Source organism: Arctopsyche grandis, chromosome 13 (assembly GCF_051622035.1).
Source record: "Arctopsyche grandis isolate Sample6627 chromosome 13, ASM5162203v2, whole genome shotgun sequence".
Lineage (NCBI taxonomy): Eukaryota > Metazoa > Arthropoda > Insecta > Trichoptera > Hydropsychidae > Arctopsyche > Arctopsyche grandis.
This window is the reverse complement of record NC_135367.1, coordinates 11,985,067-12,007,674: the sequence shown is the minus strand read 5'-3', so window position 1 is coordinate 12,007,674 and position 22,608 is coordinate 11,985,067. Positions and strand designations below refer to the sequence as shown.

At 34.3% G+C, this 22,608-nt stretch overlaps 1 protein-coding gene and 1 long non-coding RNA gene across 2 annotated transcripts in view; both read right to left on the bottom strand.

Moving 5' to 3' along the window:
• LOC143921171 (uncharacterized) overlaps positions 1-22,608 on the bottom strand; it is an 895,047-nt gene that overhangs the window by 115,703 nt on the left and 756,736 nt on the right. The window lies entirely within an intron of this gene.
• The window catches only part of LOC143921127 (cubilin homolog), a 35,696-nt gene continuing 14,990 nt past the window's right edge, over positions 1,903-22,608 (bottom strand). Inside the window, exons 30-64 of the mRNA XM_077444254.1 lie at positions 22,413-22,520; positions 22,228-22,344; positions 21,922-22,112; positions 21,593-21,803; positions 21,308-21,501; positions 19,932-20,103; positions 19,580-19,776; positions 19,060-19,206; positions 18,751-18,974; positions 18,495-18,670; positions 17,541-17,768; positions 17,227-17,379; positions 16,973-17,154; positions 16,591-16,756; positions 16,297-16,509; positions 15,841-15,926; positions 14,257-14,424; positions 13,876-14,098; positions 13,583-13,764; positions 8,981-9,121; positions 8,733-8,904; positions 7,807-8,022; positions 7,600-7,732; positions 7,109-7,335; positions 6,738-6,958; positions 6,503-6,665; positions 6,048-6,268; positions 5,640-5,699; positions 5,221-5,374; positions 4,996-5,150; positions 4,369-4,534; positions 2,569-2,709; positions 2,398-2,489; positions 2,112-2,220; positions 1,903-2,031 (exon numbers count right to left, since the gene is read on the bottom strand). Coding sequence (XP_077300380.1) covers positions 2,015-2,031; positions 2,112-2,220; positions 2,398-2,489; positions 2,569-2,709; positions 4,369-4,534; positions 4,996-5,150; positions 5,221-5,374; positions 5,640-5,699; positions 6,048-6,268; positions 6,503-6,665; positions 6,738-6,958; positions 7,109-7,335; positions 7,600-7,732; positions 7,807-8,022; positions 8,733-8,904; positions 8,981-9,121; positions 13,583-13,764; positions 13,876-14,098; positions 14,257-14,424; positions 15,841-15,926; positions 16,297-16,509; positions 16,591-16,756; positions 16,973-17,154; positions 17,227-17,379; positions 17,541-17,768; positions 18,495-18,670; positions 18,751-18,974; positions 19,060-19,206; positions 19,580-19,776; positions 19,932-20,103; positions 21,308-21,501; positions 21,593-21,803; positions 21,922-22,112; positions 22,228-22,344; positions 22,413-22,520 — 5,726 coding nt within the window. The 3' untranslated portion in view covers positions 1,903-2,014. The remainder of the gene's footprint in view (positions 2,032-2,111; positions 2,221-2,397; positions 2,490-2,568; positions 2,710-4,368; positions 4,535-4,995; positions 5,151-5,220; positions 5,375-5,639; positions 5,700-6,047; positions 6,269-6,502; positions 6,666-6,737; positions 6,959-7,108; positions 7,336-7,599; positions 7,733-7,806; positions 8,023-8,732; positions 8,905-8,980; positions 9,122-13,582; positions 13,765-13,875; positions 14,099-14,256; positions 14,425-15,840; positions 15,927-16,296; positions 16,510-16,590; positions 16,757-16,972; positions 17,155-17,226; positions 17,380-17,540; positions 17,769-18,494; positions 18,671-18,750; positions 18,975-19,059; positions 19,207-19,579; positions 19,777-19,931; positions 20,104-21,307; positions 21,502-21,592; positions 21,804-21,921; positions 22,113-22,227; positions 22,345-22,412; positions 22,521-22,608) is intronic.

Here is a 22,608-nt window from a genome sequence, read left to right as displayed (position 1 = left end):
CATGTCTCTTACCGAATCGAAAAATGTAAGAAAGCACATATAATAGGAGAAACCCTACTTTTACCAGCAGCTGTTGATATGGTTCGAATAATGTTCGGCGAATCGTATGCAAAACAGTTGAGACAAATTCCACTAGCTGATAATACAGTCGGAAGGAGAATCAATGATATATCTGAAGATATTTGGGATCAATTAGTTTCTCGGCTTTGTACTTCAAAATTCGCAATACAAGTAGATGAGGCAACTGATATAGCTAAAGATGCCCATTTAATTGCATATATTCGATATGTCGCGGATAATAATATATTAGAAGATATATTATTTTGCAAACCCATTCTTGGGAAGACCACATCCATTGAAATTTTTAATATAATAGACAGTTTTTTTTAAGAAAACGACATAAAGTGGAATAATTGCGTTGGACTGTGTACCGACGGAGCTCACTCAATGTCCGGACACAAAGCAGGTCTTCAAGCATTGGTCAAAAAGAAAGCACCACATGCTATCTGGACGCACTGTATGCTTCACAGAGCAGCTCTAGTGTCAAAAAATATGAGCGAGGAACTGAACAGCATTTTTACAAAAGTTATAAAAATTATAAACTACACTAAGAACAGTCCTTTGAGAGCAAGGCTGTTCGCAAAGCTGTGTGCTGATATGGAAGCTAATTATACCTCACTTTTGTATTATTGTGAAGTTCGCTGGCTATCTCGTGCAAAAATGATTCAAAGGGTGTTTGAACTCAAAGAAGAAATAGCAACCTTTCTCGAAGAAAACCAACATGAAGAGGCACATTTGTGGACGAACGACAATTTTATTGTTAAACTTGCTTAGTTGGTTTAAATTTTTGGAAAATTGAGCGGTTTAAATAAATCAATGCAGGGATCACAAATACATCCGTTTGTTCAAAAAGACAAAGTAAAAGCTTTCATTAAAAAGTTGAAGTTATGGAAATCAAATTTACAAAAGAATGAGTTGGATATGTTTTCACTTTCCAAAGATTTCTGGGCCACAGCCAATATTGAAGCAAGTAAAAATCTTTTTATTGACCACTTGGATGGTTTAGTGCTGCATTTTTCCAATTATTTCAAAGACCTTGATTTCTCAAAGTTTTGTGGATACAGAATCCATTTAATTACAATGAAGAAGACGAATTCGAGCTGACAACCATCGAAAATGAAAAATTGATAGAATTATCATGCGATAGTTCACTAAAACAAAAGTTTCAAAATGAAACCATAATTAAATTTTGGATGAATCTTAGTGGAGAGTATGAATCTTTGTATTGCAAAGCAATGCAAGTGCTTCTACCGTTTGTAACATCTTATTTATGCGAAACGGGCTTTTCGGCACTAGCTGCAATGAAAACCAAATATCGAGCCAGGTTAATAGTCGAAAAGGAGTTACGAGTGGCACTCTCCATATTGCCCCCAAGATTTGATAAACTTTGTACCAACAAACAACAACATCCGTCGCATTAAATTTTGATGTGTTAGATGTAGTTTATTATAAAAATAAATATACGTGTTTGTATAAATTTATGTTATAGCAAAACCTTTTTATTATTCTGTCTATTGTAGGGTTAAGTATTTTTTTTTTAAATAAAGGTTTATTATTTAAAACGTGTCTATATTATTATATCTATTAAAAAATAAAAGGTGGGGAGGCGCGGCAAAAAAAATTTTTTTTTAGGGAGGCGTAGTAGCATAAAGTTTGGAAACCGCTGCCTTAGATTGTTGCCTGAGTAAGGCCCAGGACGGTTGCCTTGCTTCGTCCAAAACCTCTCAAAAAGCTAAAACTCGTATTTGAATGTCAGAAACTCGACTGGTATCGAATCGGTAGAAATGTTCTTCAATAGGACTAGGAACAGAGAGAGTTTTGGTGGGATATTCTAATAATTAATAAGATTATTGTATCACAATTTATTTACAAATATAGCTTTTGTATTGGATGCACTTGTATAGTATATAAACATAATTTTTTATATCTAATTAAATATATTCAACTGCGATCATTACACTATGACGTGACCTGAAAAAATGTATGATATTTCAATTAAACACAATTAATAAAACGATTATTTACATAAAACGTGTGAATCTATTTTATACCATTTTTTGAAGAGAAGTCTAATAACCATCCTGATCCTTTATTATTGGTGCTAGAGCTTTGCACTATTTTGAGATAATTGTTATCACTCTGTCGGGTTGCAGGTGAATCCTATGAAAAGAAATATTGTTCGTAAGTGGGTAAATATATTTCATAGTAGAATTACTATCTGTTTTAATTTCATATGTCTAAGTTGAACTTTCCAAGATGAAATATTTTTATACTTTGTTATCTAGAAAGTATGAAATGTAAAACATATTGTTTGAAATGTTTTCGTATAATACTCACACCAGGACAATATTTCACAATAACGTTTCCACTGTGATTTATGAGTTCCACGTAATTGAATTCGCAGGTGTTTTCGCTTCCAAGATCAAACACTAAAACACGTGGAAAAAACGCAAAATCAATTAAAAATGTTAGGTGATGAATTTCACAATCAAAAATAAATAATTGTACCTTTAAACGTTACTGAAACCAAAGTTTCATATGGCGTTTCGATCGTCCATTCGCATTTATTAGCTGTTCTGTAAGGTACAGGATACATTGGACTTGATAAAGTTCCTTCAACATCATGAACACTTCCTCCACATCCTCTTCCTAATGTTAAAAACATAAATATTATAATATAACGATGTTATCAGGATATAAACAAAATTTAGCACAATGACAACATGTTTATTAATACTCTTTTTTATTCAAAAGGGTAGTATTTCGAACATTTTGAGGTATTATATTAAGTTCTTGAGTGAGTAACTACGATTTGTGCGAAACATGGCGAATTGTGCGAAACTTGACGCGGCGAAAAATTGGCAAATAATTTCGCTATATTCAAGAGGATTGTCCACATAAAAAATTATGTTGCAGTTGAGATGTCAAAGGACAATTTTAGTACGTTTCCTCAAAAATAATCGAGAAACGGGACCCGGTAATCGCAAGCCAGGTATCCCCCCAAGAAAATCGGATGATAAAACGTTCGTGTTAAAGGGATCGCTTGAAAACTGCCCAGGATATTAGAGGAGAATTCGGACAAACGGCTGGAAAATACATCATCGTCGAAGCTATAAGGAGAAGACTTCGACAAGCAGGAATTCTTGCACGACGACCAGCAAAACAGCGCTTTTTAACGGCAGTTATACGGAAAAACGGTTTTATTGGGAAAAATTCCACAAAATTTGGACCCAAGATGATTGGGAGAATGTAATCTTTACTGATGAGAGCAAGTTTAAACTTTGGGACTCCGATGGAATAAACTGGGTGAGGAGAAAGCCGAACTAACTTTTCAGTGATCAGTGTGTTACGAGAACAGTTTAAAACCGGGCGGCAAAATGATTTGGAGATGTTTTTCGTATTACGGCATGGGGGCGCTACATTTTGTTAATGGCACAGTGAAGACTACAGACTATGAAAAATTTTTGGAAACATGTTCGCTGCCTTCGATTGAGCAACATATTTCGAAGTCAACCATCTTCAAATTTCAGGCCGTATTTGCAAATTGTCATCGGGCAAAAATAGTATTTATTGTATTTAAAATAAGTGATAGATATCATCAAAAAAAATTAATAGCATTTTAAGTTTGCATTGCTATTTTTTTTAAACATAAAATAATACAAAGAGAAAGTAGGTATTCCTCACTACAATGGTCAGACAATAGTCCCGAGTTATACCCTATCGAAAATTTATGGGCCATTAAAAAGGAAAGGGAACAAAAACAACATCCTGGGACAAATGATTTAAAGAATATTTAAATTAATTATGAGTTAAAAAAAACTATTAAAAATGTATGGTTTGAAGAAATTTCGGACGAAATGCTAAAAAATATCGTATTGTCCATGCTGGCACGTGTTGAGGCCTTCATAAAAGCAAAAGGAGGGTCTACTAAATATTAGATTGTTATTTATTATTGTCTTATGTCAATTGCCTTTGTATTTTAATCCATAGAAAAATATATACTGTAATATTATTTTATTTACAGAAATTTGAAAAAAAATTAAAAAGTTACCCTATTGCACATGTTTTTTTTACAATTCATATCTCGTGTTAATTTTAAAATATGAAAATCTTTTTTAATCGTAAAACATTAAATCAAATAATAAAACCAAAAAAACTCAGGCATAAATGTGTATTTAAAAAAAAACGAAAACATTGAACAATTGAAAGTGATGCGACTTCAATTACCGGTAATTATTTAATGAATCTAAACATGATATTCTTGTAATCATACGAATATGTCGAAAAAAATAATTTAAAAATCATTACCTCGATCTGTTGTTACATAATACGCATCAACCATGAGATAGTGAAATTGATTTTCTTTTACTATATCAATTCTCAATATGTTGTTCGTTGAAAACACTGGTAGTGGATTTCTTGAGCCTTGTATTTTAGATAAAACCACAGAATCAGAGCGAGGTCCATCTCTTATCTATAAACAAATATAAACAATGATGCAACACTTATAAAATAATTCTGACCATCTGCCCCGTGGCTCTCATACACTCATTTCATATGTTGTAAATACAATGAATTGTGTTTTTATATATTTTATATGTATGTATGTATGAATATATGTATGTTTATATAAAACTAGTGTTTTTACCTGGCTTCGATTGGTATTTCTAATGTAAACTGCTTAAACATGGCCAATCTAATAGTAAACATTTTATTTAAATTTATTTGAATAGTTTTATTTTATTTAAATTTATGTGAATATTCATTTTTTCGATGACGTCACGGATTTTACGACCCAAACAAACAAACATACATACAAAGTCTCTTTCGAAATTATATATTAGATGTGTATTATCTGGCCACGGTGTCATATAGGGGTAACTTGTGAAGAAATTGTGGTATATGTTTATTAAGATAATAGAAAATTAATAATACCTCGATATAATTATTCTCGGTGAACATAATGCTAACGCTTGTGAAATATAACGAAATCGTTCTTTTTGGAGTCGTCTCAATGAAAAATGTAGTAGAATTATCAACGTTCTTTATTGAAACTTTTCCCTGATCGGCTGTATAATTACGTACGGTAGCTGAAAAAAAAGAAGAAAAAATCAATCCAGTTATTTTCCAAAAGATTGTTGTGGATATATAATACAATACCTTGACTGTTGTATTCGATATAAAACCCTCTATACTTATTATCGACGGTCGAAGAAGTCATAAGAGTGAGAGTCAGTTCATTATTAAGAACTTGATAACTGCTGACATTCATGTGACCACAATACACATGTGTACTGTCACTACTCCAATACGACTGAAATTATATATTAAATTTCAATTTTCGAATCACATTAGGTAAATACCACAGCAATTTGTCTGCTCTACAGCAGTAGCCCATCTGGATTTTAAAGATAAATATACAATATAGAAGGTAATATCAATTCATAGTGAACGATAGTATTATTGCAGGTACATACGGTTCTCAATTATATCATTTACTAATAAATACTAGATTATTTCCTGTGGCATTTCCCAAAACAATTTAAATAGACGGAAAATTACGAAAAAAAAATATATACCCCTAATACAGTCATTTCTCCGTTGATGATCAATTTGTCATTGTCTTCACTATCAGACGTCTGCAAATTGAATAAACATATATGTAATTAATCAACATGTTTTTATAGTACACTTCGTCCAACGCACTCATTACTGGTTATTGTTTTATTTTTATTATTGTTTTATGTTTTCATTAATTCACAGCTATGTAGTCACTTCAGTCTAGATTGCAAGTTTATTTGTAAATGAGCTGTGTGCTTTCAATTCAAAGTATTTAGCAAATCTCTTATCAGTTTATAGTAACATGCTGTTTGTCCATATAAATGTAGTTTAATTGTGTGTAGTTTAACAAATCAAATGTCATAAAAGTGTAATTCCAGCCAGTAGTGAAGGTTGAACATTTATAAAATAGGTATATATGTACATACATCTGTCCGTTCGATTTCCAATCTGTCGTCCAAACACTGTCTTTCTTGAGACGGCGGTGCCAAGTCGAATTTTAAAAATTTCAAATTTATGCTAGGATTCATGTCAGATTTGAACCGCCAAGTACAACGAATACCTCTCGGCAAATATCCATCCGGCGAAATTGGAGATGACATATTTTTGGATTTTTCTTCAGCAAGCAGATTAGTATCGCCGCACATTGCTAAATCAGTCAAAAAAGAAAACGGTAGTTGTAAACAATTTGGGATTACGTAATTATATATTCCCAAGTATTGATCAACCAGAGGTTTGAGTTCAATTTATAGAATGTTTAATTTGGGATGGGGCTTTGGGGAGTATTAAATAAGGTCATTGTAATTTTCAACGAGTTTGACTCTAATGTAGTTGTATTACGCATATTAAAGAGGAAAGGAAAGGATTAAGTAAAATCATTTACAAAGCTTTGAGGTAATAGTCAATCGAGCTCCAGCGCTCTGAATCGTGCCGTCAGTAACAAAGCGTATCCACAAGGTGTTCCAAGATGAAGTTATATTGTTTGGTAATGTGTGTCCACAATATCTACCGATGAGAGGCGAGGTGGGTCCATTGCCATCTCTAATCTATATAATTGAAAAAAAATAATAAGTTGAAATTGAACTTAATATAAGCACATAATGTATGAAAGTGCATACCTCCATAAAATCGCAGGTGCAATTGTTTCGTCTAAGCGATGTCTGGTTGACGTTCTCACATGGAGCAACATGGAAGCTATTAAAAGTGACATGCAATATTTCAGATGGTGGACCATTTATCAACCAGTGGCAGTCCGTATTCGGCTGGTATATTTTGTTTTCAAAAATAGCACTCTTGGTTTGGTTCACTTCCAATGTACCACCGCAGCCAGCAGATTCACCTTAAATGAGAAATATTTTCAGAATTACTTATGCATGGATATCATATTTTTTATATAAACATTCTTATCAAACTATGAACAAAATGCCATATGTATGTATTATTATACATATAAATGAAACTGTCTATAAATCTTAAACGTGACATGTACCCAGCGTGAAATATACATCAGCCACGAAACCAGCGTACTGAGAGCCAATATCTGAAACCATCCTCAAGAGCATGTTGTTGGTTTTGGACTTGAGAACTGGCAAAGATTTGGTAAGGTTTCCGCATAATGTGGCCAAGTGAAATTCGGGGGTTGGTTGCTTCCCGTCGAATGCTTCTATGTAGTCAAATATACATTGCGAACTGTGCTCTATCACAAAACTTTGGAAACTGAAACAGACACGGTATGTTACTTTTTGAAATGTGTACAAAATATTTTTATTATAAAACAAACTTAAAAATACAAGTGAAGAGTTAAGTCGAGATGTAGTTAAGACAAATGGATGGAAAGATAGCGACTGGCTATCGAACATATTGTTTGATAATGGAATAAAAGTTAGGTATTCAACTAAACTGTCACAATTATTATTCGTTCACCGACTAGAATATAAACTGAGAAAATATATTATTCCATGTGCATATTAAATAGCTTACCGAATTATGACCACTTTATCTGGCGGTGCCGTTATATTCCATAGACAATTCAATTCGGAATAATATTCACCATTAGATTTGCCATTATTTGGAGATGAAATTTGCTTACTACTATTGATGATTCCTCCGCAAACTATTATGTAAAAAAAATATTTCTTAAAATATTTGTCATCTCTTATATTAATAATATTTAAAATTCAAACATACGGTCAATATTATATGATAAAGTGAATCCTGCTCTTTGCATCCATTTATCAGTTTTGAATGACAATTTGACGCCATTTTTAAATCGCTTATGCCCCGGATTATTCTTGCCGCAGAAAACCTCTGGACCCGATGAGAAGTCGAAATAATAATCATTCGGATTTTCGTTGTACGGTTCCAAGGTCACATTGTCATATGAACACTGGTTATTTTGGCCTCCTTTATTAATAATAATCAACGATACAATTATAAAGTTTAATACATGTGTTTAACTAAATATACAATGAATGACAAACCAAATAAAAAAAATGACAATACTAAAAATTATTACTAATCAGCGTACAATCGTTGAAATAAATAAATGAATATGTATGTATGTACATATGTATGTGCTGATTTTAAGATGATATCTACAATCAGTAGCGTCGCTAGGTTCGTGCGGGGAGTGCTGTCTGCACCGAGTGACACCATTTTTGGGGTGACACCAAATTGTTCAAATTGAAAAACGCTAATTCGGTATATTAGTTGTATGTTGGCCCTCGAGCGGCTATACACCTCATTGCAATTTCTGTATACAGCTTTCTGTATTTATACAGCTACCGCGAAATCCATCTGGTGCAGCAATATATGTATAGCATCAAAATGAGTCATAATTGGCTTTTGATCAAATTCCTGAGAAATCAGTGTATGTACCTAAAGGTAAGAAGGTTAACTGATTCAGTCAGACGGAGACGCAATCCAGAAACAACGTGAGAAATTAGCTTCTCTTTTGGCGCTTCTCTCTCGTAAGTCATAACAATTAACACATATTAATTATTAATAAAAAAATATTTTTTAGGTGACACCACCACGCACCAGGTGACATCACCCCTAGCGACGCCACTGTCTTCAATAACCAAATTAACCCAATGTAAATGAAATCAAAATACCATCTTCCAGACTGAAATTAGCGAAGTCTACCGCTAAGAAATTTCCAGGAGGCGCTATTATTTTATATTCGCAATTTAATAGTCTGGTATACGTGGGATGTCCTGGACTGTTGAGATACTTAGGGCTGAAACCCGCATATAAAATTCCGCCGCAGAAGATTTTCCAATAACCCTTTATTCAAAATTAATAATAAATTAATGCAAAACGCAATTTAAAATAAATTGTTGACATGTGTAATAAATGGTACCTTGAAGCCATCTCCATTGATTGAAGAGTCTGATCTGAATAGGATTTTCATTTTGTTCGAAGTCGCGTTGAAAGTCCCCGGGAGTTCTCGTCCGCAAAATCTGCCCATAGATATCCAACTTTTTTCTTGGAAGTCAAATACCTGACAAAAAATATTTTTTTTATACAAATTATAACATTTAAAGTTTTTAAAGACTCGTCTCTCGACGCTCCGTGAGAACGGACGTGCCGAAGACGTACTCTCTGTGCGAGCGCTCATAATACAGCGATACGCCATACCGTCAAAAAACCCACACCTTTTAACATACACAACAAACACCCCCCACAAAACGAACACCAAAAGAACACATGTTGGCACCATGCGAGGATCCAACCTGAAAAAGCGACTTAAGAAGACACTGATAATTACAACCGAAGCTCCTCAACCAGGCTGCTCTCAGACCGCTCAGATGGAGATCGAGTGGCAGTTTCCAAAACATACGGCAAAGAACGTGAAAGATGTTGCTCCTGAATTTAAAATTCAGGAGAAAAACAAATTTGAAGGGCTCTTGGAAGTTTCCGATGTCCCCAGAAGCGGTGGAAGAATCCCGCCCATCATCATGACAGCTACTGGCACTCACGGCAGCATGATCGAGTCGATCAAGAAGTTTATAAAAGACTTCACAATGACTTACATTGGTCAAAATAATGTCAAGATACAATGTAAAAGTCTTGAAGACTTTAAAAAACTTCGGGATGGATTGACACCAGACCGACAATTCCATACCTTTTCCAGGAAGGAGGAAAAGGAAATAAAAAGTGTCGTACGTGGCTTGCCGAAATTGCCGGAAGCTGATATTAAAGATGACATCATCAGACAGGGATTCCCTGTAACCAAAGTCATACAGATGAAGACGAAGGAGCCTAGGAGCAACGCCACCGAGCTATACTTGGTGTTCTTCGAGCCATCGGTATCGGCAAAGAAGATTAAAGAAATCCGGTACATCTGTTACACAAAGGTCAGTGTAGTTAAATATACTAGTAAATCACAAAATATTACTCAATGTTTCAGATGCCAAGAATATGGACACGCTGCGAAAAACTGCAATCGGCAGGCCAAGTGCGTCAAATGTGCCGGCACTCACCTCAACTTCAAAGACTGTCCAAAAAGACAGAGCTATCTGAAAATGCTGGAATCGAGGAAGAATCGAGCATCAATTGTCAAAGCCAACCCTTGGAAACTCCCAGTGGTGCAGCCACAAAATATCCAGGTCGTTAACGATCATAACTTCCCAAAGCTACCGACCATTTAAACTCCTTCACCAAATATCCCAAATATCCCTAAAAAACCCCACCAACCAACCAATCCCAACATTCAACCAACAACAGACCTAACTTCCATGGCGTCTATGACGAAGATGTTGAAGATCCTCCAGGAGATTCGTGCCATGGCCAGCGGTTGCACCGACAAACTAGAGCTGGCACTCATGCTTGTCGAATATCTCGATGTCTTTGATTAACGGGAGGCGCCTGAACATTCTAGCTTGGAATGCTCGTGGACTTAAGAATAAGATTGACGAACTAGAATCGGCGATCGGTGAGTACTGTGTTGACATAGTTTTAATCTCCGAGACCTTCTTAAAACCTCATATCCGTATTAACCTACCTAACTTTAACTGCTATCGCGAAGACCGAGAACAGCATGGAGGGGGAATTGCCATTTTTATAAAATCCTCAATTAAACATTGTCGCGTAATAACTCCGCCACTAAAAAATTTAGAACTAACCGCCATCGAACTATCAATTAACAACACCCGTCACATAGTAGCATCCGCTTACAATCCTCCCCAAAAACGATTATTGGCATCCGATCTTAACAAAATATTTAACATTGGTAGTTCGGTAGTGGTAGCTGGTGACTTTAATGCCAAACATCCGTTATGGAGTTGCGTAAACACTGACCAACAAGGCACAACTCTTTTTAAATACATTCAACTAACAGATACAATCTTACTTCATCCGGATACATACACACACTATCCCACAAATAACTCACAACCATCCACACTAGATCTTGTCCTCGTCAAGAACTGCCCAAAAATATCGACACCAAATGCCCTTCAAACCCTGTCGTCTGATCATCTCCCGATAATCTTCTCAATCGACGCGAAACCCGAGGAAATCATCAAGCATAGTTGGGATTACGGGAGAGCTAACTGGCGAGAGTTCAAGTCGTACATAAATATCCAAACCATTCTAACTTCTACCACACTCACAAACAAAACCGAAATCGACAGCTCCATAATACACCTAACGGAATCAATAACTCGATCCAAACACCTTCACATACCTAAGACACAATACATTGAACACAAATTAGAGATAACTGACTTTGTTGCAAATCTAATTAAAAGTAAAAATAAACTCCGTAAAATTTGGCAAACATCAAAAAATCCAGCATTGAAAACATTAATTAATAAGCTCACATATCAAATTAAAATTAGAATCAAAGAAATCAAAAATGAAGCTTGGTCTAAAAAATTAGAAAAATTGAGCTCAGTTGATGGCTCTTTATGGAAATTAGCTAAAGCGATTCGCAGGACAAAAAACTCGATTTCTCCATTAGATGATGCAGGAATCTCAGTGACGCGTGATTGCGACAAAGCAGAACTATTATCAAAATCCTTCCAAAAACATCACACACTCACACAACATTACAATCACATACCAACGCATAATAAAGTCAACCGGTCCATTAAAATCATCACAAAAACTCCCACTAACAGTACTAAAAATATAAAATTGGTGCATCCGTGTGAAATCCAAAATATAAAACGTAATTTAAAAAATAAAAAGGCACCTGGGCGAGATTCAATAGATAACATCATAATCAAACAACTTCCATTTAAAGCTTTAGTCTCACTATCTAAAATATTCAACGCATGTTTACTCACCGGGTATTTCCCAGAATACTGGAAAACAGCCAACGTAATTCCCATACTTAAGCCCGATAAAAGCTCAAAAAACCCGGCCAATTATCGACCCATTAGCTTACTTTGCACGCTTTCAAAAATTCTGGAAAAAATAATCTACACACGTTTACTTAAAGTCGTAAATAAGAAATTAATAAATGAACAATTTGGACTTCGCACTGGACATTCCACGACCCAACAACTAACAAGACTAACTGAACACGTGACGAAGAACTTTAATATGAAGAGAAGTACCGGAATGGTATGTCTCGACATAGAAAAGGCCTTCGACACGGTTTGGCACGATGGACTCATTCATAAGCTCCTTATTAACAAAATACCAAACTACCTAATTCTCATCATCAAATCGTACTTAACTCGTAGAAAGCTAGTGGTTAGCGTAAATAATGAATTATCGTCTCCAAAAATAATCGCAGCTGGCGTTCCGCAGGGGAGCTTGCTTGGCCCACTCTTGTTCTCCATATATATAAATGATATACCTATTCCAAAAAACTGTCACATAGCCCTATATGCAGATGATACAGCTTGCTTCACAAGTAGCAAAAAACCAGACACTATTCTTAAAAATCTTGAATTTGCAATTAAAACGATGACTGAACACTTCACTAAGTGGAAAATTCAAATTAATCAAACCAAAACAGACGCCATATTCTTTAGTGTTAGAAAACATAAGCCAAGTTCAGATCTGAAAATCCCTTCTGGAGAAAGTCTGAAATGGCAGTCAGTAATAAAATATTTAGGAGTAACGTTTGATAAAAGAATGAGATGGGCACCTCACATTGAGGCAGCGAAATGCAAGGCGATGCGGAGTATATCCTCAATATATCCAATATTTAATCGCCATAGTTCTTTATCAACGCTAAATAAAATAAAATTATATCGCGCGCTCATATTACCATTATTAACCTATGCTTCACCTGTATGGAATAACGCCTCGAATACTAACCTTTCTAAGCTCCAAGTAATACAAAATAAATCCCTTAAAATAATTTATAATACACCCATATATACTAACCTGAAAAAACTGCATGCTATATATAATATTCCGTTTGTTACAGACATTACTAACAAACTAACCAGTAGATTCTATGAAAGAATCACTAATAACCATACTAACACACTTGTGAAGAGTCTCGGTGATTACAACAAAATGTCTATACCCTTCAGGTATAAACACAGATTACTTAAACACAATCTGCTTTAGGTCATCGTCTTTAATTAATATAATGTATTAGATGTATTATGAACATTTATAAGGATTGTAAATAGGTTTTTGAGCTCTTTTTCCTATTATGCTTTAGATTAACATTAGAATAATATAATACTGTGATTACTAACCAAATAAAATTAAAATTGTAAAATAGAAAATGATCAGTAGATCAGTAGCTATTAAAATAGATATAAGATGTATTGTGAACATAATTTCGTAATAATAAAAAGCATTTAAAAATCAAATCAAAAATCAAAAGTTTTTAAAAATGAACCTCTCGGAGCTGAACTGAAAACCGAAATAGCCGCTATTTTTCCGGAACGAAAACCGGAATCGAACTGATATATTTATTTTTTACTTAAACTGGAATAAAATCGAACGGAAAAAAATAACGGCACGAAGCCCTGGGTTTAAATATTACCTCAACAAAATCTTTGGAGCAGTTTGTTGACGTTTCGATGGCGAAACGATCACCAAAATAAAGCGATACTCTGAATCCAATATCAGCTACTATTTCCCAAGTACATTCTGCGTTTTCTCCATAGTTGGATGGATAGTTGGGTGTAGAGAAGGATTTCTGGTATTTTAGCAAACCGCCGCAACCTGAAAAATGCGTCGGAAAGACGACAAATGACACATTATATTCATTCTTCAATCTTACCTAAGCTTATGATATGCTATCAGCTTAGATATCATATATGGAAAAATACTGACCGTCGCTTTTACTGTCGAACTCCAGACCCAGAACGGTCTCGTTATAGTAACGATCTGCATGATATTCGATCCAGATTCCGTTGATAGCAGGTTTTAAATTAGGTGAAGTCATGTTATTAGGGCAAATCACGTTTTTGGGGAGAGTAAAGAGTTGGTGATTGCGTATGCTTAGATATTCCTTGTCACAATCTGTGCCAGTAAATTTCAGACCGGTCATATTTACCTGAAAAGAAATTTAATCAACAATAGTATCATACATAACTAGACACGGAACAACGATTCCAATGTATCTAAATACCACAGCTTTAATCCGATAGGTCTGGAGCTTGGATTGTATGGATACGTTCCAAGCTTGGTTGCATTAAGTAATATAAAACTAACCTCTAATTTGGATCCCACGGGAGGGGTGAGAAGCCATATACATTCAATGGAGCCAATTATACCTGGGGGAACCTCTAACTTGTATGAGTCTACGTTGGAGATGTGACCGCCGCAAGCATACAATCGAAAATCGATCTGATATGATCCATTACCAGTAAGGTCATTTATCTGCAAAAAATATCATTGATTTTCAAAAATATGATTCTAGGATATTTGTTATTGATATTAGTTAGGGGACGTGCAAATTTTAGTTATTGCCAGAGGCACTGCAAATCATCGGGCCGGCCCTGCCTGACACTGATTGAAAGGTACGTAAATAAGATAATAGTATTGTGGAAAGAAATATGTATACACATTATAAAAAAATATATCAAAGCACACAAGCGAATTAGGGAAATAAAATTATAATGTCGTTCTTTGATAAAATATATAAAAAAAAATCGGATGTGACCAACCCATGACTTTATTTATGTATTTGAGGAATATGAGAAGGTCACAAAACAAAATTTGATAATTAAACATATGTATATAAACATTCACAAATATTGGTAATGGGAGCGTTTTCGATACAAATTGAGCGCAAATGTAGGGAAACTTACACAAGACAAAAGTTCTACTTCCGGTTGTCAGATTTTGTTCCAAATTTTTTTATTACTTAAAATCACTATAATTATTATACACATTAAATATCAAGAGAATAAAAATAATTTAAAAGGTCAAAATAAAATAATGAAATTTGTTTTAAAAAAAAATACTTCCTCCGGTTTTAGAATTCTGACCAAAACCTTATCAGCTCCAAATTAGTACATAAAGAATACAAATATAAATTTTCAACTCGATACGTTCAGGAAAAAATCCCACTTCCGGTTTATTAAATTTAGTGATTTTTTTTTATTTCATCACATTGATACAAGAATTATACTTGAATTTTTTCGTGAAGAGCACACATGTTTAAGGGGTCGAAAAAATAGTGGAAGAAAAATCGAACAAGATTAAACTGCCATTTCTGGTTGACGGATGCTAACCAAATTTTATACATAACTTGGTATTAAGCTTAAACTTCTAGATATGAAATTTCAGTTCAATAAACCAAAAAGTTTCTGAGAAAAACGTAAACAGCCTCGATTCTCTAAAGTAAAATTACTACTTCCGGCTTAGGAAAAAAAATATAAAAAAATATTGGGGTGTAAAATTTATAATTTCTATTACACGTACAAAATTTTTAGTCCGATTGCGGCTTGGGAGATAATGGATTCAAAAACTTAAATAAAGAGGACACCTATAAGGGGAGGTACCATTTCGGGTCAACTTAAAAATTTACGTCGTGTCGATAAGAATTTCAGTGACCAATACTAAGTTTCAGTTCAATAGGACTAACAGTGCTCAAAAAATTTCCCTGATCATGTTTTCTTGATTAACGGTGCTCAAAAATTCTCCCTGATCATGACACATATTTTCTTGATCATGAAAACGTGGTCAGTGATTGAATCAGTCAAAATCTCAAGTTCGAATTTTCGCATGATCACAAAACTTAATCTATTGTTACTACGTATGTACGTATGTATGGATAAAGTAAAAACTTACTGCAATTTTAGTATGAGGTATGTTAGACCGCACGATAAATGAATCAGTATAGTTTCCGCACACTTCTTCAATGACAGGAGACCTCACTGAAGAGTTTAAAAATAAAATTAAGCATGTATTTTCGGCAGGCAAAAAATAATAAAAGTGGGACCGAGAAAACTCTGCTTTTCAAATTTTTAGCAATTTTAAGAAATTTCAGCAAAGTCACCAGCTATTGGGACGACGTATTAGCTGGTGTTTTTGGTGTTGCTAATAAAAAATCGTCTTTTTATTAGAGAATAACCATCACACTATTACCAAAGCGTAGTTGTGCATTATCCAGACAACTATATATGTATATATATATATATATATATATATATATATATATATATATATATATATATATATATATATATAAATTTGAAAATTGGGTTTCCCTATCCCACCTCGCAATATGGTCATTTTAATAATTACATGAGGAGACAGTGATTTTAGACGACAAGAACCTGCAAATAGGTCCACTCTTTGCACCTATAGCGATTTTAGAAAAAGTCATGGCCAAAGTGAAATCTGTCGATATTAAACTAGCATCAGGCATGGTGTATTCGTACTCGCAAAAGTACGGTCCAGTAGAGTTTGTAGGAGATCTGATGGTGCCGGATGTTCCCGAAAAGTCACTGTTGCACACTACAACATTAGAAGTCACGTGAATTACATATAATACAATTGTGTGAAATAGAACAAACGTGTAATAAAATAAAATTCGACCTGATATCTTTTCGGACGTGTACTGTGCCTTGAAAGGTAGATAGTTTGAGCTTGCTCTGGTCCAATAATATACTAACATTTTATTACTAGAGGACTCGACAATGGGACGGGTCGTGTTCGTAAAATAAGTGTGTATAGCTGATATGAAATTATGGTCGTTGTAAAACTGAAATATATACATAGGTAAAATAAGTTCAGCTGAGGAATAATTAATAAGTGAAATTCCAAGAAAATGAAATTTTCAATGAAGTATAATATTTAATCCACAACATCAACTGCTCTACCAACTACATACACATGTATTATACATATTTAGTACATGTAGTCTTTGCCTGGTCTAACTAGCTTATTTGTGTTAATAAAATGAAAATTGTACACGTACGACAGCCCTCAAATTAAAGTCGTCGTCCTTTTTGTTTCCAACTCCACTGATAATCTCTAAAGTTATCCTTCTCCCTTTTGGTACGGTGATCTTCCAGTTGCAGAATTGACCATATAAACCGCCGCTTAAATAGTTAGGACTATTTAAGACACCTTCGGGAGTTGTCAAAGTTCCTCCACAAACTAAAAAAAAGACGTAATTTATGTATTCGATGCTAAATCATAAATTGACTAACTTCACATAATCAGACTTACAACTTCTTGAAGTGTTGAACGACACATCCATCTGGTATGAGAAATGTTTCATGGACTGTTTCTTCAGGAACAGTTTCAATTTTGCCGAATTAGTCGAAGTTCGGAAGGACATCGGACTTGTTAATACGCAAAGCTTATCAGACAACGAAAAATCTGGAAAAATATACATATGTACAGATACCCTAGTGAATATCACTTGAAATTCTATTATGGAGGAAATAATAGGTATATTAATGGAAACACTTGTTGATAAAATTCTAAAGGTGTACAGGTCAGGAACATATTTAAAAAATAAAAAGTTAGTGGGAAATTACCGCTCTTATTTGCAGGCAGCGTTTCCATCACTTCCAGGTTGGATTCGTTGCAGGTTGGTAAGTATAGTTTGGGTAAAATCAATTTATTTATGTTGATCCACATACTGTGTTCTGTAGGGCCGATTATACGCCATGTGCATTCAATGTCATTCATTTGATTAACAATTGGTAGATTTTTTGGTAAATGTATAGATCCTGATTGTCCATAGATCGTACCACCACAAACATCTGAAAAATCAAATCCAAACCTTGAAGTTTGACATAGAAATGATGTTGTTTGTAAATCTAATTTTTTGTATTCCCAAACTACCCGCACCGTTATACGCAAAAAGTAATCGCTTTTATTTAAATACCCGATGACATATCATCGCATGGGTGTTGGTATATTAAGTTATTAAATAAAAAAATCAAAATAAATGGGTCATGTGTTTGATCCCCACGCGGTCGAATTTTTTTCAAATACCTTTTAAATACATTTAATTTAATATTTACATTTAATTGTTTAATATGAAAAAAAATATGGTAAAAACTACCTACCTTCCTACACGTAAACAATATAAAACACTAATAAAAAAAAAAAAAATTTTGTTATTGTATTCGTATATACGTTTTGGCAGTGGTTTAGCTGTGACGTATGCACATATGTATATGCAGTGGTGTAGTCGGGCCAGGTAACCGCCCTGGTACTTCTTTTTGAGCCAGGTCACCGCCCTGGTACTTTATTAAATAATTATAATTTTATTTTGATATTTGAATTTATTTTTAATATAATAATAATAGTTTTAATTTTGATATTTAATTTCAATTTTTTAATTTAATTTTTATTTCGATATTTTGTACGCTACTGGTTTTAAAAGTTGACCTGTGGTGCTATTCGTTGGCCTGGTGCGTACGCACCATCAGACAGACTGACAGAATAGTGATATTATATATATGATGATATGATAAGCTCACCGATAGATATAACAGCTTTGAAGCCATTTTTTGGCTCGGGAATATCAGTTAAAAATTTGATGTATATAATGTTATTGGAGGATCTTTGGGTGGAAGGAGTCGATGAACAGAATTTTCCAATACGCTCTGATTCATCTGTTCCGCCATCGCGTATTTCTATAAATTCTAATGCACAACTGAAATTTCAACATATACATATTTGTAAGTAAGTACATAAGATCTGCATGTAAAAATATGTATTGCGAGTTGAACTTACCCACTGGAAGGTGTGAGATCAAATCTTTCGACAAAGTCAACTTTGATCCTCTCTCCTACCGGTGCCATTATGACCCACACGCACTCTGTGAATGGATTTGGTATATTGGGATAGTTCGGTGAAGATATAGTAGTGCTGTTTTCATTGTTTGTCAATTTTAGGCGATAATCGCACACTATGGACTCTTCTGAATATTTCAATTTAAAATTGAAAAAGGACTGAAACTTTTATTACACATATTGGTTATATTGCCTAAATTTTTACTACATATATAAAAAATTAGTACAAAAATAAATTTTATATAAATACCGATATTGGCAAAGGATATCTAAATGCTGAATTGTACTTCACAAACAAACGGTTGCCGGTCGTCTGAAGAGGCGTTGATGGTATGACATTGCCACAATATTTTCCGTCACCCAAAATTGGCGAATCGTTTGAATCTCCATTTCGTATCTGATCATAAAAAATCGTAAATTAAAAATTAAAAATCGCAAAACAGCCAAGACAGGATTGTAATTGATAATATGTAAGCCTCGTAGATCCAAAATAATTTCTTTTCAGGAACAAATTAAAATTGTTTTGTCAACTTTTAACTGTAAAAAAATCCAGAATGCAACAATGCACGACTACATTTATTTATTTATAGTTTTGGACCATTGTGGCATTACAGGAAGAACTTATTGCACCACAATGGCCTACATAAGAGAAAAAAAAACTAGATAGAATAAAAAGAAAAAAGCAAAAGCAGACAAATATGATAAATAAAAACAAAAGGGTTTATTATTTTCGTTTTTGGAAAGCTTTCAGTATTGTAGAAAAAACTTACCATAAGAAAGTTATTGCATGTGTTTGGATCTAAACCGGTTCCATTCAATTGTAAAAATTCGAGCTTAATGGTTCGTCCTGGTCTGACTGTTATAGACCAAACACACGTTGACTGTGGTCTGATTCTATTGTACATATTTAATTTCGGGAATGAAGGCGACAATATTCCCGTGGAGGATGTCAAGTTACCTCCGCAACCTGAAAAATCCACTTTGTTAATAAAATCAAACTATTTTCTGATACATGATAGCTTAATTATTTAAGAAAGAGTATGATAATATTTTTAGATTGATTTGATTATCGTTCCTAAACCAAGCTAAAAAATCCATAACCACGTTAATATAAATAATTACTTGAATAGATTTTAGCTTCAAATCCAGTATTATTTCCAGACAGATCAGTATGAAATTCAACTTTCAATCTGTTGTATCCTTCCACGACCATACCCGTAGCATTACTGCGACAGTATGAATCGATCACAGTCCAATCGTTCGGATTGGCTTGAGATGTTGTCGAGATGATAATCTTTAAAATAAACGGAATAACTTTTGTATATGCAAACATATTTATTAATACATTTTTTGCTGAAATTCACTTTAACGAGGAAATCAATTTTTTAAACTCAATGTATGAATAAGTACATGAAAATCTAGCCGGATGGAGGTAGATGAATGGATTAAAATAGTCTTGGCCATAATGTATGTTAAGTGGATACTTATTTTTTTTTATGACATTTTATAACAGGAAGGCCTTACAGGTAAACCCCAATGCGCCTTCCTGGCCAATTACAAACAATACAGCATTTTTATTATACAAGTCGCTGAATTATGAGACATTGAAAAATTGCAAATTAACGGGACATCTATGAACTGTACATACATTTTATTGTACATTAATCATATTCAAATAGTGGTGACATAGTAGGTAGGATTTTTTTTTAGCCAATTTTTAATCGGGAACCGTTTCAACAATGAAATCAGAGAAAATTGGCAAACTCTGATAGGAAACGATCGACCTGGAGTCACACATATCCAGGTATGACATGTGTGAGCAGCACTACAGATATACATGTGATCGAACCCGGCGCCTTTCGGTGTTAGGCAGAAGCTGGACGACCGAGCTATGCTGCAGGCTAAATGTGATACATACATACTAAGGGCCGGGCCGCACCATGCAACTTGCGAGCGACTTGGTTGAGGGCGACCAGACCAATGCACGCAGGTAAATGGGACATGCCACACCCGTCAACTTGTTTGTCGCACACATTTCCATACATTTTTTCGTGTCGCGCAACTAGTCGGCCGACGAAGTTGCACGGTGCGGCCCGGCCCATATTTATGTTTGCAGGGGCAGCTCGTGTTTAAGAGCAATGGGGGCACTGCCCCACATACATTTATCCTAACCAAAAAAGAAAAGAAATATTGAATATTGTTGACGAATTTTCAAGAGTTAACAAGTATTTGTTTATCCCGCTCACCATGCGGTGAGCAGAATCAGTTCGTAATTCAGTCGGGGTCACTTATCTTTGGCACTTTGGAGTGGTACTGTGTAGAGTGTAGACATGCACCCTTTTTTTATCTTTCGACTTAAGAGCTTTCGATTGTCGATCTTTGCCTTCCGATATTTGGTTTTTCATGCATTTCACATTCAATCCCGTGGGGTAGACCCATGTAAGTACACATAAGGCATATACATTTTATTCGACGGAATTTATTGGAATAATGCTTACTTTATCCATAATACATTCATAACTATCTTCTAGGTCCATCGATATGAATTTAAAACTGATATGGTGTGTCGGATCCGTTTCAAATATCCATTGACATCTAAGATTAACACCATATCCTCCAGGAAATCCTGGTGACGTCAACGTGGTATCTGATGCGATGGGAACAAATATTATATCTTTGCGTCCACATGTGGCTAAAAAGCAAGACATCCATTATGAGAAACAATTATTGTATATATGTAGGTATTTTCAGTACATTTGAAAATAAAATTCTAGGGCACTTACTATTTAAGGGGCCAAAAGGCGACAAATCACCATCATCGTTCAATTCGATTGTAACTCGTGTCCATTCCAAAAGAAATAGAGAACCTATAGGTCCACCAGAATTACGAAACTGGATGTATAATACATTGGTAGAGCTCTCAGTGGGTTCTGGCAAGTTGTTGCCGCAAGCTGTAATCAGCACCGGAGCCGTAGCATCATATCCGTCATATATCTGCATAAAGGTATTTTATAATATGTACTCTTAAGAAGGAGAAGTAATAATTCGTATATTGATTTGAATATGAAAAGTCATAAAAATTTTATCGTATTTGAAAATAAATTAAGCTTACAACAATATTATTTGTGTCATCGCAATGGTCGTAGCTCGCCATTTTAAGTTCTTTAAATGCTAAACGAATAATAGATGTAAAAGAAACAGTGATTCTCCAGAAAAAGTCCTCTGTTGATTTCTGAGTGTAAGGCTTGGGATACATAGGCGATGCTATAGATCCCGATAATCCACTCAACTCGTTTCCATGTACTGAAATATAACATAGAAATTTAATATGAAATATAGACATATGTAAATAGAAAATTGAAAATTTTGATTCTACATAAGTTATACATTGATTACAATGAAAATTTTATAACCTTACCATACATATATTCGGCAATAAATCCAGTGTGGCTTCCGTCACTGTCACCACTGAATTTAATCCACAAATTGTTGCCGATTGTTACATTTGTCGGAACTGTATCACCACAATATATACCTGTAAAAAAGTGATGTTATAGCATATCTCCATTAGAACTACTGATGGGGAGAATATATGATATATACCTAAAATATTTCCAGTGCCGTTATTCTCTCTGATTTCCAAATAATCTTTATCACAATTGTCTGATTCTTCAACATCGAACTTTGAAATTGATAAACGTACTTGATTACCTTAAAGTATGTAGAAAAAGAATATGGTTTAATTTTTTATATCATAAAACGACCATACATATTAATTAGGCTGACACTATGTCTGGTT